Source organism: Cyrtonyx montezumae, unplaced genomic scaffold (genome assembly GCF_038088225.1).
Source record: "Cyrtonyx montezumae isolate F1298 unplaced genomic scaffold, pur_monq_1.0 scaffold_31, whole genome shotgun sequence".
NCBI classification, from domain to species: domain Eukaryota; kingdom Metazoa; phylum Chordata; class Aves; order Galliformes; family Odontophoridae; genus Cyrtonyx; species Cyrtonyx montezumae.
Window position 1 is genome coordinate 2,832,907 of NW_027072036.1, and position 16,593 is coordinate 2,849,499.

The 16,593-nt window shown below is 47.1% G+C and overlaps 2 protein-coding genes across 14 annotated transcripts in view; one reads left to right on the forward strand and one right to left on the reverse strand.

The window, feature by feature from the left end:
• Positions 1-16,593, forward strand: part of EPB41 (erythrocyte membrane protein band 4.1) — a 200,162-nt gene that overhangs the window by 60,159 nt on the left and 123,410 nt on the right. The window lies entirely within an intron of this gene.
• SRRM1 (serine and arginine repetitive matrix 1) overlaps positions 5,739-16,593 on the reverse strand; it is a 16,213-nt gene continuing 5,358 nt past the window's right edge. For 2 of the 13 annotated variants that reach the window (XM_065744497.1, XM_065744508.1), the window contains 14 exons: positions 16,537-16,593; positions 16,202-16,314; positions 15,660-15,860; positions 15,098-15,301; positions 14,458-14,577; positions 12,710-12,981; positions 12,486-12,566; positions 12,078-12,164; positions 11,299-11,443; positions 9,647-9,751; positions 8,836-9,297; positions 7,779-7,965; positions 6,939-7,133; positions 5,739-6,736 (listed from right to left, as the gene is read on the reverse strand). The exon at positions 16,537-16,593 is cut by the window's right edge and continues 114 nt beyond it. In XM_065744497.1, the coding sequence (XP_065600569.1) occupies positions 6,632-6,736; positions 6,939-7,133; positions 7,779-7,965; positions 8,836-9,297; positions 9,647-9,751; positions 11,299-11,443; positions 12,078-12,164; positions 12,486-12,566; positions 12,710-12,981; positions 14,458-14,577; positions 15,098-15,301; positions 15,660-15,860; positions 16,202-16,314; positions 16,537-16,593 (2,334 nt within the window). In that variant the 3' untranslated portion in view covers positions 5,739-6,631. Of the gene's footprint in view, positions 6,737-6,938; positions 7,134-7,778; positions 7,966-8,835; positions 9,298-9,646; positions 9,752-10,705; positions 10,748-11,298; positions 11,444-12,077; positions 12,165-12,485; positions 12,567-12,709; positions 12,982-14,457; positions 14,578-15,097; positions 15,302-15,659; positions 15,861-16,201; positions 16,315-16,536 lie in introns of all 13 variants that reach the window. The other 11 variants (XM_065744510.1, XM_065744502.1, XM_065744501.1 and 8 more) reach the window with 11 other exon arrangements.

The following is a 16,593-nucleotide window of genomic DNA, read 5'->3' on the forward strand; positions in this document are numbered from 1 at the left end:
ACTGCGGCCCGCCCCGCCCCGCGCCACAACGCACGGCGCCCCGGGGCCGGGAGGGGGGCGGGGTCAGAAAGGGGGCGTGGCCTGAGGCGATGGGCGGGGCCGGAGGTCGAAGCGCGGGGGCGGTTTGTCTTGAGGTGGGCGGGGATAACGCAGAAGTGGGCGGGGATAACGTCGAAAATGCGAGTTGTGGGCGTGGTCAAGGCGGGGTGGGCGGGGCTAAGGGCGCGGGCCGGCTGAGCTCATCGCTGGGCACGGCCCTGTGCGCGCCGCCGGGCGGGGGGAGAAAACGCTCCGTGGTGCCCGTTCCGGCCGCTGCGAGGGGCGGAGAGCCGAGCTCCAGCCTGGTTTCTGCCTTTCTATTCAGGCCAAGGGCGGAGCGGCAGAATGAAATTAAACCGTGCGCCTTTTTCCAGTGTTTTCCCCGAAATAGCGCATTACAACTCCTCGCAGCCCTCCCTCCCGGCGGGAGGTTTTCCTGTTTGTTGTACGGAGTCCGAGGAACCGCTGTGACTCACGGGGTGGGACGGTGTAGGTGTCACCGTAACCAAACAGTGCCCGGCCCTGCCCGGGAACCTCCGCCTGCAATGAATGGCACAAAGGCCGCCTTCATCGCAGCGGAGCCGGGAGGGGGTGAGGGGGGGGGATGGGTGGGGGACGCTTTCCATCAGTGGGACTGTTACGGAGAGCTGCAGCAACTCTGCGGCTTCACGTTCGCTGCTGCTGAGTGGCACCGTTTTGAGGCAGATGTCCCCCAAAGGCTCAGGGGCTGCTAATGAGGGGCTGCTAATGAGGGGCTCCTGCTGCGCTGAACCGCAGCACACAGGCGGGTGGGAGCTGCCCGGGGGGGCCCTCCGCCCTCCTCTGCCAACAGCCCTAAAGTCGCTCACGGGCTTTGCCAACCGGGAATGGGGTGAGTGGGGGGGGTTGCATCACCCCCTGGCGGCGTCGAGTCCTTCAGGGAGCAGCAGCTCTCCCCGTGCCGCTGGCGGTGGGCACGGAGCAGCAGCAGCAGCACGAGGAGCCGCTGCCCGCTCTGACGTCGCTCTCTGCCGCTGGATTCCTCCTCCAACAAAAGAGCGCACGTGGTGTTATCTGGCGGAGCTGCCGCCCAGCTGCGCGGCCCCGTCTGCAGCTCAACGTCTTTTCGGTTATTTGACTTTCAGATGACGATTTCCTGCTTTCCAGCGGCCTCCTCCCGGGCCCCTCCTCCTCCTCCCCATCCAAGCGGACCTCTGTCTCGTTCCCCACTTTCTCGATCCCCGCTGCCATCGATTTGCCTGAACTTTACGAAACAACCTCTCCGTTCACGCTCCTCTTCCAGCAGCGAGAAACGGCTCAGGAAAGTGAAGCGATGCGTTGGGAGCTGTTTGCACAGAGCCCGGGAGCAGCAACAAAGCAGTGCCGGCCCCCCACCTCCGCACGGAGCAGCGGGTCGCTCCCTCCGTGTTATTTCATGCTGCACTGAGCCGTATTTCCCTCTGGCCGGGCGGCAGCACAGAGTGCCATTGTTTCACTTCTCAGCACTTCGGCCTTTACGCAGAGGTTTTCCATCCCGAGCTTTCCAAGAGCTTTTGAAAGCGGAGGCAGTGGATGCTGCACCCGGGGCTCGAGTGGTGCTGAGTGTGGGGCAGCACCTTATCCCCACCCCACGCGGCTCTGGAGAAGAAGGGAGAGCACTGAGGAAGGCCTGCAAACAGCCGGCTTAGGCAGAACAATTGTGAGCAGGGGTGGGTGAGGCCGCACGAGCACCCTGCCCACGGGCACCTATGAAAAGAAGGGCAGAAGCCTGGGTGAAAAACACAGAGCTCTCATCCAACGCTTCGGGATCCCAGGCTGGGCTGCAGGCATTGAGCAGTGCCCACCCCACACAGCCTCCAGCTCTCCCCACCTCCCGCACAGACACAGGGAGAGATCTGGGGCTGTGCTCATCCCCTGCTGCTGGGTCCCACTGCTTTGTCACGCCGGCAGCGCTCGCTTCTGTCTCATTATCTCCACGTTGAGCAGTGCTTGCTCCCAAAGCTCTGTGCTCACCCCATCTGCACGAGGAGCAGCCATCTGCCTGTCTGTCCATCCATATGTGCGTGTCAGGCAGTTGGCAGTCTGCAGCTGTCCCCAGGCAGCTCATTCTTGGCCAGGGTGGATGCCAAATCACAGCACCAACTGCAGGCACCCAGCGAGCAGCTATGCAGCCCCACGCAGCCCTGTGCCCAATGCCAGCTTAAGGCATCTCTGCATGGCAAGTGGGCTCTTCCTCACCATTTCTTACCCTCTCCTCTTCTGCACAGCCCCACAGGCAGTGCTGCTCCCAGCATGAAGGACCATGTGTGCCTAGGAAGCGTTCATCAAGAAGTAATTGCAGCTCAGCGTACCCTTAATGATCGCAGTGCTTCCCATGCAGCGTGCTTTGCTCTGGTTATTGGTGTATGGGCCTTACCCCGGGGAGCTGGACAGTAATTAACGCATCCTGCATTCAGTGTTTGCACTCATGGCACTGAGAAAACAGAGGTGGACAAAGCACGCATTGTCTGCACTGCGTTGGGTCCCCACATGGGGTTACAGGAACACTGCTCTGTGCAGAGCTCCTGCCTCAGTGCCTTCAGTGCCACTGAAGCACGGGGGAACAGCTCCGAGCCTCCCCCTGCAGACAGGGGAGTGAAGGGGACAAGGGGAGCCAAGCCAGCTGTGCTGCAACGCTATGGTCCACCCGTGCTTCCTGCTGGAGCTCTGTGGCTGCCTCCAGATGGGGACTCAGATGGCTCTGGTGTGCAGAGGGAGCAGCCCTCTGTCTGCTGTGCTTTGTAGGTAAACACTGGAGCAAAGCTGCCTCAAACCCAACACCAATCCCTCTTAATCCCCGTGCCCACTCGGTACAAAGTCACACCATCTTTGTAGGCACCTGAGCATCCATCCACACAGCAGAGAAGGCTGAGAGGGGATCTGATTGGCATCTGTAGGGCAGGGGCTGAGAGGATGGGGCTGGGCTTTGTTGGATGATGCCCAGCACCAGCACGAGGGGCACTGACACCTCTGTATCTCCTCCACCCACACACCTGGAAGGATTGGTCCACCCGATTGGGCAAAGGCTGCGATGGTGTCAGCGCCGCTCTGCCCTGGGGTGGCACACGGAGCAGGGATCACATTTCCTCCTCTCTGAGTCACTGTGTAAGGAGCCAGATTTTTCCAAAGGCCTCAAAAAAACAGAAAGGAAAAGCATTTGGGGCTGAGAAGCAAAGGTCACACGGTGCTACGAGGACTAAGAAATCATTTTGTTGATACAATTACTCTTACTGCGGCAACATCTGCAGCACCAGAGCAGCAGGAACTGCCCCACACTGCACAGAGCTGAGCCTGAACCCAAAGCCACAGGGACAGCTCCCAAACTCCCCGCAGCTGAAGCTGCTGCCTGCAGCACATGCTCTGCCTGCTCGGGCTGAAATTCTGGTCGTGGTGAGCAGCAGCTGTTTGGTTTTGCAATTGTAATCATCACCTCTTCGAGAGCCCGGTGGCTTTTGTGAAGCAACGCTGCACAGATCCTGCATCCAACCCGAGTGACAGCAGTGGGACATGGGCAGAGCCAGCGCTGGTGCTCACCTGGCTGCGTGGCAAAGCCCTGCTCTGTAGGGAAGCTGTCACCCTGCTGATCCAGCTCTTGCATGGGGGGACGCAGCCTGGGGGCTCCACGCGCTCACCTCCACCCGGAGTTGCAGTGATGGTCCCTGACCCAGAGGGCAGAGCTGAAAGCAGAGCCTGTGAGAACAGCACACGTTATTCCCAGAGTGTAAATAATGGAAGGATTCATTCACATGCTTGTAACAGATAATAAGGAAGAGCTCCGTTTTGTTCTGGCGACCGCGCACTTAACACACTGACACACGTCCCCCTGTGTCAATGCACACAGCGTGCAGAGGTTTTGATCAGCTGGGACAGGGCTGCAGCTGTGCCATGGGCACAGGGAATTCCTCTGCTCAGTGCACCACTGCTGTAGTTACCACACACACCTGTGGATGTTCTCAAATACCATTCCTTCCCTTTTTTCTTCCCCCTCCCCCAAACTGCACTGAGGTGAAGGTTCATCAAAACCACAGCCACGCAAGTGGAAAAATTCAGTCCTGCAGAGTTCCTATGGACTTTAAGTTCTTGCCCACACCTGCTATTGTTGCCTGTGTGTTGACACAACACACACATCCTTCTTTACTATGAACCAGAGATATCAAGCTGACAGTGACTCATACCATCCCTACGTTCACTCCCATGGACTGACTGTTATCTGAATTATTGCAATCTAATTAAGCTTGATCACCCTGTTGGTTTGTTGTTGTTTTTTTTGCATAGAGATACTTCAGCAACTCAGTTCCAAACCCACTCACTGTTCACTGCAGGAGGGCGGCCTCAATTAACATGTAAACACACAGTGTAAGCAGATCCAGAGGCAAAAGGACAGTGTGATCCACACCAGGGATGCTGCCATGCCGTGTGAGGCGTCCCACACTGTCACCTTGTGAGCTACAATGCCAGGGCTGCAGATAAAAGGGTCGAGGTACAGAGATGAGAGGTTAAACTGAGACTGAGAGGCAAACAGATCACAGTCAGCGTGACTTTGGGTGATGCCATGTCTGTTACAATTAATGAAGAGAGGAAGGAATCCACAATGTCACAGCTCACCACCACAGAGCTCCACAGCACACACTGAAAGATATAATCTCAGAATGATTTTGTACTAAAACAAAGAATCCAAGCAACAGTATCCAAAACAGCAAGAGATGGTGCAGTAAGAAGGCTTGCTAGCCCTTGAGATGAGGCTTTGGATGCAACATAGGACCAGGCTGAGTAGGAAGGAATCAAAATGTTAAGCTAGATTCCATTTGGAAGTGAAACTCCTCTTGAAAAGCTCTTCTCAAACTTTAACTATTTGTTACGGATCGGTATTCAGAATTAAAATGGGGAGGACCTACGAATAGAACCTCCAAAGGCAAAAGAATGGGGATGCTCGACATCCTGGAGGTCATTGCATCTCCTCGTGGGTTTTCCAAAGAATCAACAGCACAATCCTCAATCACACACAGTCCTGGGAGGCAGAAGAGGAAAGACAAGCTGTCAGTGACACAGGTCGTGAGCTGATGTAAAGAGCTTCTGTTACTCCAAAGGTCAGGAAGCACTCAGAGGTTGCAAAAGCTGCAGAAAGATGGAAATTGTAAGGAATGAAACCTGGAGACTGCACCAAACATCGCTGGGGTCTGTAGAGTCACAGCACCCTTACTCGGATGTTCAGGATGTGTCTGTCCTCTTACACAACAGGTGACACGCAGCACTGCAGTGTTGATGAACGGTGTCTATAAGCACTCTAAGCATTCAGTGTGCACTTGGGCTAAGGAACAGAAGATCCAGCACGTAAAGAAACACAGAAAGCAGCTCTGAAGACAGCCCTTCCATGAGGTGCCTACAGAATAGCTTCACTGCAAGATGTGTAAGACAAAAGGACTCATCAGACAGCTGCACTTTCACGTGCACACCACGTCTACTTCAGATGTAGGACAGAAGTCCCCACAACCAGGCTGCAGCCCTCCTTCCAGAGCAGCCTCATCCACAACTCATTTGGCTCCTGAACCACAGCTCCAAGTTAAAAGAACTGACAGCACAAAGCTCCCATCCACCAGGACTCCCCAGATAACTTATCTGTGTGCTCATTAACCCTGTACCAATGAGAGCTGCTTAACGAAGAGAAGCGCTCAGACCGAAACAGGCAACGGCTCCTTAAATTTAGAAATTTATTTTGTTTAATCCACAAGCTTTATATAGCTTTAGTTAAAAAAACAAAAACAAAAAACAGTGAAAACATGACAATATCCAAAGTTCAGGTTCCCCAACACTTCCAAAGACCACATCTCTGAAAGTGGCTCACACCATTCAGAGGAACCCTAACGAGACAAGATTTATGAATGGGGCAACGACATCTCACAAACAGAATTTATGTAACTGAAGGAATTGTTCTGGGACTGCTGATCATGGAAACTGCCCTTAAAAAAAAACAAAAACAAAAATACAAATGAAATTCCAGTGTTCCAAATCAACATGTTACATCAATATAAACCCACAGTGTCCTGGTAAACAACATGCTTTCATTTATGTACCACTCTAAATTGCTATTCTTGATTTGCTTTAATGGAGACTGTACAGGCAACAGTAGAAAGCATTAAAATAGATGTACTTCCTTGGTAATTCTGCAGTGGTTTTACTTCTGGGCAGGCTTACAAACCACATAGGTTAGTAGCATAATGTGAGTGGATACAAAAGAAGTCAAATGAGACCCTCACAAATTATTCTAAAAGGCTTTGTTGAATTTCAAAGAAACCAGGGAGCCGATGGCCACGTTTCAAACCTTCCAAACAAACTCCTACTGCTTCTAAGAAGTCTCACTCTAAATGAAATTATGTTGACTGTCAATGAAAGAATGTCACTAGTACACTGTGGACACCTTTTGTAATGTAAATCCATGCCCTTTGTACATGGTGAACCTCAACCTAGCAATTATTACAACAAATGTTATATTCTAAAGCTCAAACACATTTAGCAATTTGAAATTGAATTCTGAGTACAAACCAAATAAAATGTACATTATATCAAAGGATTCAGCCTAAGATGGTGGGGACACCTGTGCCTTCCTCATGGACCTCAGCGCCTTCTCTCGCAGGTGCTTTTCTAGATCATCCAGGTTGTCCTCTGGTTCACTTTCTGTCTCCTTGAAACAAAGAGAAAGCATTTCTTCACAAAGTGGAAGCAGAGCTGGAGGGCCGCAGCCCAAGCGTTGTGAATCATCAAGTGAAAACGTGCTGCATTTCTGACATGGGTTTGCTGTTTGCTATGGAGAGTACTCTGCACATTCACATCTCTTTTCTTATTCAGGACTCTGAAACACTAAGAGGTAAGAACCAAACTCGTACCTTTTTGGGCTCTGTCTCTGCTTCCTGCTCTTCCTGTGCTGAGGTGGTATCTGCTGCAGCCACAGCAGCAGCTACTGCAGCCACTGCAGCCTTCTCCTTCTTATGCTTTTTGTGTTTCTTGTGCTTTTTATCCTTTTTATGCTTCTTATCCTTCTTCTTTTTCTTCTTTTTACCGCCCCCTTCTTGATCTGAATTCTGCAATAAACAATTCAACAAACTGTTGTATCTGGCTCCCAAACTCTGGTAAAATAAACCCACAACACCACTGTGCAACTCCTGGAGCTCAGGGAAACACAGAGTCAGAAACTGGGAGGGTCACAAAGCTGATGGCACAACAGCAGCACTCCCAGAAGGCAGATCCTGCAGTGCACAGCCACACTGTGGCTGAACACGGAAGGTAACAGCAGGCTGACTCGTGTCACAGTGGTGACACACAGACATCTTCACAGAAATGAATACTGGAGGTGAAATCTAACTCCCTAAAACTATCCCCTGACGTGAGATGTCCCTAGGAAGCAAATTCATAGAACAGATAAATATGCCAAATTATCTTTTTCCTATTCTGAGCAGCTGGCAGATAAGACTACATGGCTTTGTAGGCCATCAACCTCACTACGTGTGAAACACACTTGTTAAACAACCCCAGTACCTTCAAGATTTCTTCTCATTTGAGAAGGTCTTTTCTTTCAGAAGTTAAAATGCATATAACAGCACTTCAGACTCAGAACTGTTAAGCTTGAAACATTTTCTAACTATGGAAAGCCCCTCCAAGGTTACTCAGTTCAGTAACAGAGCCTTTATGAAACCACTGCCACATAACCCCAAACAACAAACAAATACCCTTGCAGGCGATGGGCTCTGAGTTGGACTTTTGGCCTTTTTTGCAGGTGACCAGTTTGCAGAAGGGGAACGAGATCGAGCAGGAGATGGAGGCCCTTGGTGTTTTTTTGGAGCTGGCTCAGGTGACCCCGATGCAGATCGTGATGAAGACACCCGCCTTGCAGATCGTGGACTCGGGGTGGAAGCCCTTGGAAACAGAAAAGCTACACTTAGATTCTAGCACTAGAGATGTGAGAGATGAAACAGGAAAAAATTCAGAAGTCAAATGAATGGATGAGTGTGTAACTGGGTCAAGCAGCCACTTACAAAACAAAAATTGGTTACTGTGCTGACATGTATCACAAAGGGCAAAACGATCTTACTTCAGCGTGCATCTGTAATGCAAAAGGATACTGCAATTTGACAGAGCTTGTTAAACAGTAAGATTATTATTGGTCAAGAGTAATTGCTCCCTTTTTCTCCTGATATGATTAATTTATAATTCTATTAAAACTCAACAGTATTTCACCATCCAGTGAAGAAAGAGTGCAAATGTTCAGCTACAATTATTTTCCCCCACGGAGCAGGTAAGCACCGTGCTTTGAACAATGTGTTCACAAAAGCAGCCATCACACTAAAGACAACTGCTAATGCTAGGGACATTTTTACATCTTGCACAACCAGGAAGGAAACTATTTATGAATGAAGCATCAGCTCCCCTCTGCATTTAGCTTTAAAATAAGACAAAGTTCATTTTGCTTTAAGCAACGCCAGGAATAAAACTTGCAAGTTTTTGTCTGCTTGCTCCCAGTGCTTTGCTGTGCTACTACAAGAACTCTCAGACTCTATGCTCTCTTCAGTGGCTGCACTTCAGACTGGAAGCATCTACTGAAATCAACTTCAGCAATATCCCTTCACTTCAGGATTTGGTGTTAAGAAGGTGGAAGCTGAGCAGCCTCCAGCACTCGAGCAACCTCAAGATGCAGGAGGGCCGCTGCAGTATGATCCCCTAGCTATTCTCATTGTGTTATTAAAAATAAAACCAACCACCATCAAGTAATAAGATGGATATTTTTACTTTGTCTTCTTCGGTTCTGGTGTTCTTGACACCCTCCTGATGGGTCTCGTGCTTGGAGATGGAGACTGTCTTCTCTGGGGCGATGCCGACGCTCCCCTTCGCAGTGGCGGTGGGCTTGAAGAGGTATGAGAAGCTCTAGGCCTTGGTGAAGGTGAATGCCTTTTGTTCTGTGGGGGAGAACGTGTTTCCCGATTGGATCTACTGGGAGGAGAACCCTTCCGGTGCTTGGAAGATATCGATGGTGAGCGCCTTTTAGCAGCTGGAGAGCTCCTCTGCTTTGGTGGTGGTGAGTGGGAGACTCTGCGCTTTGACTGCGGAGACGGCGATGCTCTTCGTTTGGGTGGAGGAGGAGGAGAAGCTGTTCTTCTCTTCGGAGGTGGAGAAGGAGAGTATCGTCTCTGTATCGGAGGAGAGTATCTCCGTGGAGAAGGTGAGCGTCTGCGTGGGGGCGGTGATGGAGACCTACAGAGAAAACAAACGATCAGGGGCCACGCAGGCACGGGAATCAGTTACCAGTGTCATTCAGTATGCCTAAAAAGGGAAAAAAGAGTGACACCAATGTTCCTCTAAAACTCAGTTAATACTTTATTCAATAGCAAGCTTCTTGGAAAAGTTTGTTATTCAGTACCTGAAACAGCAATCAAAGCTCAGGCACACCACGCAACTGCCTCAGAAAATCTCAGCAGCAAAATTACATTGCCTTGTGCACCAAGGAACAGGTTTCCAGACCACAGCATTTCTTTTTACAGGTCAAAGCTGGAAACCAACAAAGCAAAAGAGACCACCTCACAGCAAACACACGACACAGTACCTTCGTCGGGGCAATGAGGGCGAGCGGCGGCGCCGGGGAGGGGGAACCGGGGAAGGAGAGCGGCGGCGCCGGGCAGGTGGGGGGGATGGGCTCCTCCTCCTCCTGCTGAGCAGAGAAAGGGATAACTCAGAAAAGTTGTAACTGAGCTGTGAGTTTATTCTTCCCATTCCTCCATGTGACATTACCTTGTGCTTTTTAATTCTACGAGAACCACTAATGAGGGGGAAAAGAAATGCATTTTTCTATTTGCAACATCCTGCCAACGAGGAAGCCCCACCACACTCTCCCATTTCCTTCTTCTCAAAGCTCACTTCTGCTGCTTACTCTTACCCCTGAATCTGAAATCCAAAGGAACTTATTTCTTGAAATGCTAAGAATTATCAGAGTTGCTGCTAAATTGCAGCTATCTGGATTCAAGTTGCTCAGAAAATGAGTCATTTTCTGTTCTCCAAGACAAGGTACTGACTTCTGGGGAAATGTGAATAAGCCATGTACATCCGTGGCATAAATAAATGGAGGAAAGCTGGTATTTTGGGAAGAAAAAAAACCACATCCCTTCTCAAAAGCAAATCAGAAAAAATGGTAAAGGATAAAATGAGTGTTAACGAAACCGAAACTTTATTCTTAACACCCTGGCTGTCATCCTACCAGGCAATTAGTTACAATTTTTAGATAGATAAGCTTTCCTTCAAAGCAGCATTCTTCTACGATCTGTGGGAAAAGAGCAGCCTCCAAGTGTCACGTTGCACTAATTAAACATGTTTAAACATTCACATGATAGGCAATAGGCCAATAAGTATGCTGCAAGATAGTTTAGAATCTTTGAATTCTGTTTTACATGGCCTTGTTTCTTTTGTTCTTGGAGGTTTTTGTTTTGTCTCCCCTAGTAGTGAAAAGCTCCAAGATCCAAACCACTATGGGAAAGACTGGTCTGAATTTGCCTCATGTTGGTACTCTGACTGTGCAAATTCAAAGGACAGAAGAACTTATCCATAACAAAATAAAAGCCTAACTGATTTTCAACACAAATCCTGTTAAATAGATTAATCTCTAACCAACCTTTTCATCACTGGTGACTGCCACCTCTTTTCCATCTGCATCCTGACAGCAGTGGAAGAAAAACAGAAAGACAGAAAAATCTAACTGCCCAATATCTGAGGCAGAAACAAACACGTTAAAACCAAATCAGAGTAATTCTCAACAAATAAAGAGAATACAATCTTGGAACAGACCACGGGGCCATCCAACCTGGCATCCCTCACATGACACTCAGTGCTAGATGCTTCAAGGATAGATAACAAAGAACAGTCTGCATTGAAGGCCCAGCTTAGCTCAGTGATTTAAAGGTTGCCCACTTTAAGTGAATTATATCAACTTCTGCACAAGCTCAGCCCACAGCAGAGGCTTTGAATTATTACATCTCAAATCACAAACACGTTGCTAAAGAGGGAGCTTGCTGTATAACCAGCACTGAGATCATGGTTTTAAGTTATTTTGGAGAAAAAAAGATTATCTGCTTGCACAATTCTGGGCTAACAGGGCACGACTTAGGTCTTTTGGGCAATTGCTGACAGCTGCATAACAGATAAACACATTAACTCAACAGCTATCAAAGAAAACAAATAGCTGTGCTCCTCTTAAAAAGAACTTACCGAGGGGAAGATTCCTTCTGTCTTTTTCGTGGGGATGGCGATGGACTGCGTGAGTGTGAATGGCGTCGGCGCCGACCAACTTCCCCATTCTTCACATTGGATCTCTTCGGTCTTTCCTCTTCGGATGAAGATGAGGAGCCAGAATCTATGAATGGAAAACAATTACCCTCTAAAAAACGACTCATGACAGTTGCAGAGATACTGATACGGTTATAATGTTGTTTAAATTACTAATCCTCCACTCCCACTAAACAAGAAGCCTCCATTTAGAAGCAGCTGACAACAGCTGTTAATTTCTAGCTGAGAAACCCATTGGAGCTGAGTAGCAACACCTACAGCAACTAACTCTCCACCTGAAATTCAACTAACCAGGTCACTTTAACAGCCGTCTGCTGTTATGCATACAAACACTATGTGCACAAAATGCTACACTAAGACAGGAGCCCAAGATATTAAGGCATAACCTACAGCAATAAGAGACTAAGGAGGTCGTGGTAAACAATATTTGTGTTGTTCATAAGAGTTGAAAGAGTTTAGAAGTGCAACTTTCAAAGATGCGTAACAGGAGACATGCCATCACCTCTAAGAATTAAGCCTTACTTAATGAAAGCAGCATGAACAATAATTAGAGTTACTTCACTATGAGTGGGTAAATATACAGTTAAGTTTATAATAGCACTGCACATCATTTGCAAAATCATTTGAAATTAACATGTGAACTTAGCATTAATTAACTCCTTCAGAAGTAAGCACTAATCCAGTTTTTATGTTATCCATACCAGATGAAGACTGTTGATTTTGCCTTCTGTACTGACGTCTCTGTTGCACAGAATCTGCTGCAGCCATTTTACCTCCCTTATCTTCTTCTGAAAAGATACATACATAGATAGAATATTTACATTGAAAATGTATTTTGCCTTATTCAGGCATGTCAAGTTGGCAGTCAATCAATCATGTTTTTTTTTCATTTAAATAAGAATATCTTAAGATCACGCTGAGAGTGGAGTATATTTGGCTGAGCTCTTTCCAGTAAAGCTCAGATTTGAGGCAGTGACCATTTTATGCTTCTGAAAACTTTATTTCAACGCCAGTTTATCAACAGCATTCAACACTTTCTTAATGCCTTTTACTGCTACGCATCTTTGATTCAAAACCCCAAGGCCAGTGTTGACAAGTGAGAGCCATACCTGACTCAGACAGCTCAGCTTTCCTTGGTTTTGGTGCTGGCGAAGGAGATTCTCTTTTTTCAGTACTCTTATGCTTGGGTGCTAAAAGAAAATCAAACAAGTTGCTTCAAATTATTTTTTCTTTTACATCCGTGCATGCTCCTGTGCTCACACAAGCTGAAGATGCCATCTTTGAGAAGACAGAAGCACAAAGACAAAGGTGCTGGAAGAAACCCATTTCTTACCTGATGCTCTGCCAGGTGAGACCGAGCCACGGCTTTTCCTTGCGCGGTTTGACTGCTGAGGCGTTGGAGACCTGCGTGGTTTTGGAGGTGGGCTTGCTGGTGGGGATGGTCTGTGCCTTCGCCTAGGGGGGCTGGCAGAAGGAGACAGCCTACGTGTTTTACGAGGAGGACTGGATGCAGTTCTTTTGGGCGGTTTCTTTGGTGGAGATCGGGAACGCGAGGAGGAGGAGGAAGAGCTGCTGCCCGATAACGACGCCGACGACCGCCTTCTCCTGTAAACCAAATGTGGTATTAGACACCAACCCGGCCTAGGAAGCACCTGAGCACGAACACACAACTGAATTGGTCTGCAAGCACATATACAGAGCCACATACAGCACTTCCAAAACATGGCGAACAGCCTCCCGCACTTGGTTTGTAGAAGAGATTAAGAACCAATCTTTTCCATTACTTTTAAAATACAGTAAGTAAAACAAAAATAAATAATAAAATAAAATAAAAAATGGTTAGTGTTACCTTCACTTGCTTTCTGTCAATCTACAGACCAATCTACAGACTACAACTAGGATTTTCTCCTGGGAGCAATTAGTTTTCTTTGGGCTCTCTAACTTCTGGATGGTTAAGAGGATTCTCCATGTTAGCACGAGTGATTTAATCATCTTTCAAACCTATCTATTTAAGAGTTTAGTGTGCAAGTATGCTGAGAGGTTTTTATACCAGGAGGCAAAAAAAATTCAGACAACACTTCTGAACCTGTGAATTCATCCTTATGTTTGAGTTTCTCATCTTTACTCTGTAATTCTAAAAAGATTGGGCCTCTAGAATTCTGCGGCAAAATTTGTGGCAAGTTCTGTTGCAACTGTGTACCTGCAGAATCCACCTTTGGCTGCAGAATTCCTGAGCACCTGGAAAAAAGAAACCCTACCTTGAGTGAGACAAACACTTGCTGAAAGGGAGCTCTTGTACATCTTGCAAGATACATGCTCGATACTTTCCACAGTTTTTGCAGTAACTGTGCAAAATGAACATCTTTACAAAGGCAAAGAAGTACTTGTTGCTTGTTTTTAAGAAGGAAGAACTGTCCCTTCTTAAGAAGGAAGAACTGTTGTACACAGGAAGCATCACTTCATCAATTCTCTCCCTACGAAGCGGACAGGAATTTATTCTGTTCCTAAGAAGACAAATCCCTGTTTTGACATTGCCCTGAGCATATAATTCTCTGCAATGCAACTCGGAGCTTTCCTACTAGGATAATTGCTCATGGATCAAAAACATAACCTTCACCACTAAGGAGCAGACCTTAAAGAGCTTTTCTTTAATCAAAAGAACAAGAAACGCATTTATTTTACTTTATATAACGGAATGATGAGTCATCATTAAAAAAATCACAAGTACAATCCAGAACTCGTTCAACCACTTCCCTCCAAGGGGAACGAAACAGCCAAATGATGTCACATGTGCCTAAGTTGGGAGTTATCCAGAGCCATTTCAAGTTCTGAAGTTGCCACTATTTGAAAAGGTGGACAGCTTAGCACTTCCTCCCCAAAATACTTACAATACGACCTGGCAGTTTTTACATCATTCAAATCACACATTACCAGCAGCGCTGAGAAAAGATGAACAAGACAGTTCTGATAAAACCTCATTCACCAAAACTTACGTTCCCTTCCACATCTTAAAACCCAACATTTTCAGATGCTTCAAAAAATAAGATAAATACAAAAAGAGAAACGAAAGGGAAATCTCACCGCCTCACAGGAGATCTGCTTCTTCTGTGCCTGGGTGGGGGGGGCATTCGCCTTGGAGGAGTCCTCCTCCTTGGAGACGGCCGTCGTCTCGGGCTCGGTCGCCTTCTAGGGGAGTAAGACCTGTCACAATCAGAAATTCCAATGAAAAGCAACCATCTAATTTTCAGACTTGAGGAACACTGTCCTCTGGGAACTGAGTGAGGAGTTGCTTTTCTCCAACTGTGTAAAAGTAGCACTTAAATTACGATGTCAAGTGCTGCATTCAGCCACAATCGGTGGTTTTCAGTTTACAAACACTTCCTAAGGTGTAAAGAGGGAAAAAAAATAGAAAGAGGAAGGGGGGGAAATTTGCAAAATCTTCAGCATCAGACCTAAAAGGGGCCAGACAATACTGAGTGCATCACTCCCATCATCATCACCATTAGTCTCTGCCACCACTTCCTCATGAAGTCTCACGAGGACAACAGTTCCCACAGACCTTTATTCACTGAATATGTCATTCCCATATGGCTCAAAACATGCACAGCTCAGCATCACTAAAAGCATAATTACCTTAACTGGGAGCATGACATTAAACAGCAACTTCAGAAGAAAACACTCCATTCTCAACTTCTGCAATCAAAGCAAACTGAAGTCCTACCTTGACCGTGATCTGTGACGCCTTCTTGGCCGAGAATGAGATGGAGAACGTGATCGGGACCTCGACCTCGATTTAGAGCGACTTGGGGATCTCTGTCGAGTCTTCTCTTTCTCCTTCTCTCTTTCCTTCTTTGAATTACGTTCTGGTGATATTTCTTTTGTCTCTGGTACTGGAGGTTCAGATTTAGGAGCTTTTGGGATATCACTATTAAAAAGAAAAACTTAATTACAAATACATACAAACTGTAGCCACTGGAGTAATATTTTAGAAGCTGAGAGCCTATTCCCCAACAAAGAACATTCTCTTGCCCATCTTCTGACAATATGTTAAAGATCTCTCTCCAAAACTGAGAATCAGAAAACGGTTCAGCAGACAATAAGTAACATTAAGGCTGTGGCATGAGTTCGTGTGAAAACAAGATGACATTGTCAGAACAGAAAGGACACCCAGTGTGATGAAATAACGGTGGCAGCTAAGCATCCTGCCCTTAGAATTCCATACAGGAAAAAAGAAATCCTACTGAAAATTCTTAAAATACTCTCTGTAGAGTTACCACACCCACCTGTTTGAAGTTGCCTCTTGAACAACAGTCTCCTTTGGTTTCACAGAGGGCTCTGGCTCGGGAGTTGCCTCCTTCTTCTCTGGTGCAGGCGTAGCACTGCGGCTCTTGGTTCTGTGATGGGGGGAGCGAGAATGGCTGCGCTTCCGCTCCCGCCTGACAGGAGAGGACCTCCTCCTGGGGGAAGGAGACCTCGACTTGCGTCTAGGAAGAAGAAGCAAAACGTAATGAAACAACATATGTAAGACTAAAATCAGTGATATTCAGGACCTAGAAGCTCTTCTGAATCAGGCTGATTCTCAGGATTTATCTACAGCACACGGGGGAGGACCAATCTACAATTCCTGCTAGCAATTCACATCCAAATGAACATTTCCAAGTTCAAAAAGGCAAAGCCTGGAACAGACAAACCATTAAAAGCAGCTCTTAGTGTAAACAATACCTTTGCCAGGGTCTTCTGCTTGAAATGATTGATTAGCAGAAAGTTAAACAAGCCTGCTGAAATAGCTAAGGGGAGCACTAACAAGCTTGTGTATTTTTATTACCTTCTTGGACTCCTGGATCTGTCTCTTTTTTCTCTGTTGTCTTTATCTTCCTTATCCCTCTTCTCCTTGTCTTCATCTTGTTTCTTCATAGAAGCCAGTTTCTCTTGCTCTATCTAAGTAACCAAATGTCACTTAACTCAGAGGCATCATCACAGAGATCTTATCAAAGTTGCATTTAAGAAAACAAAAAATCTACTGCTTCAGACTAAGATATCTGTTCTTCAAACAAAGAGTTCTGCTGAACTCAAACCGTTGTCTGAAGCACCAATACTTGTACAGCCTCTAATTCTGCACCACGCTCACAACTCGCCCACAGTTCTGTAATGAAATCTTACCTGTCGCTGTTTTATCTCTTCTTTCTTCAGTTCCAGAAATGCAGTTGGAATACCAGC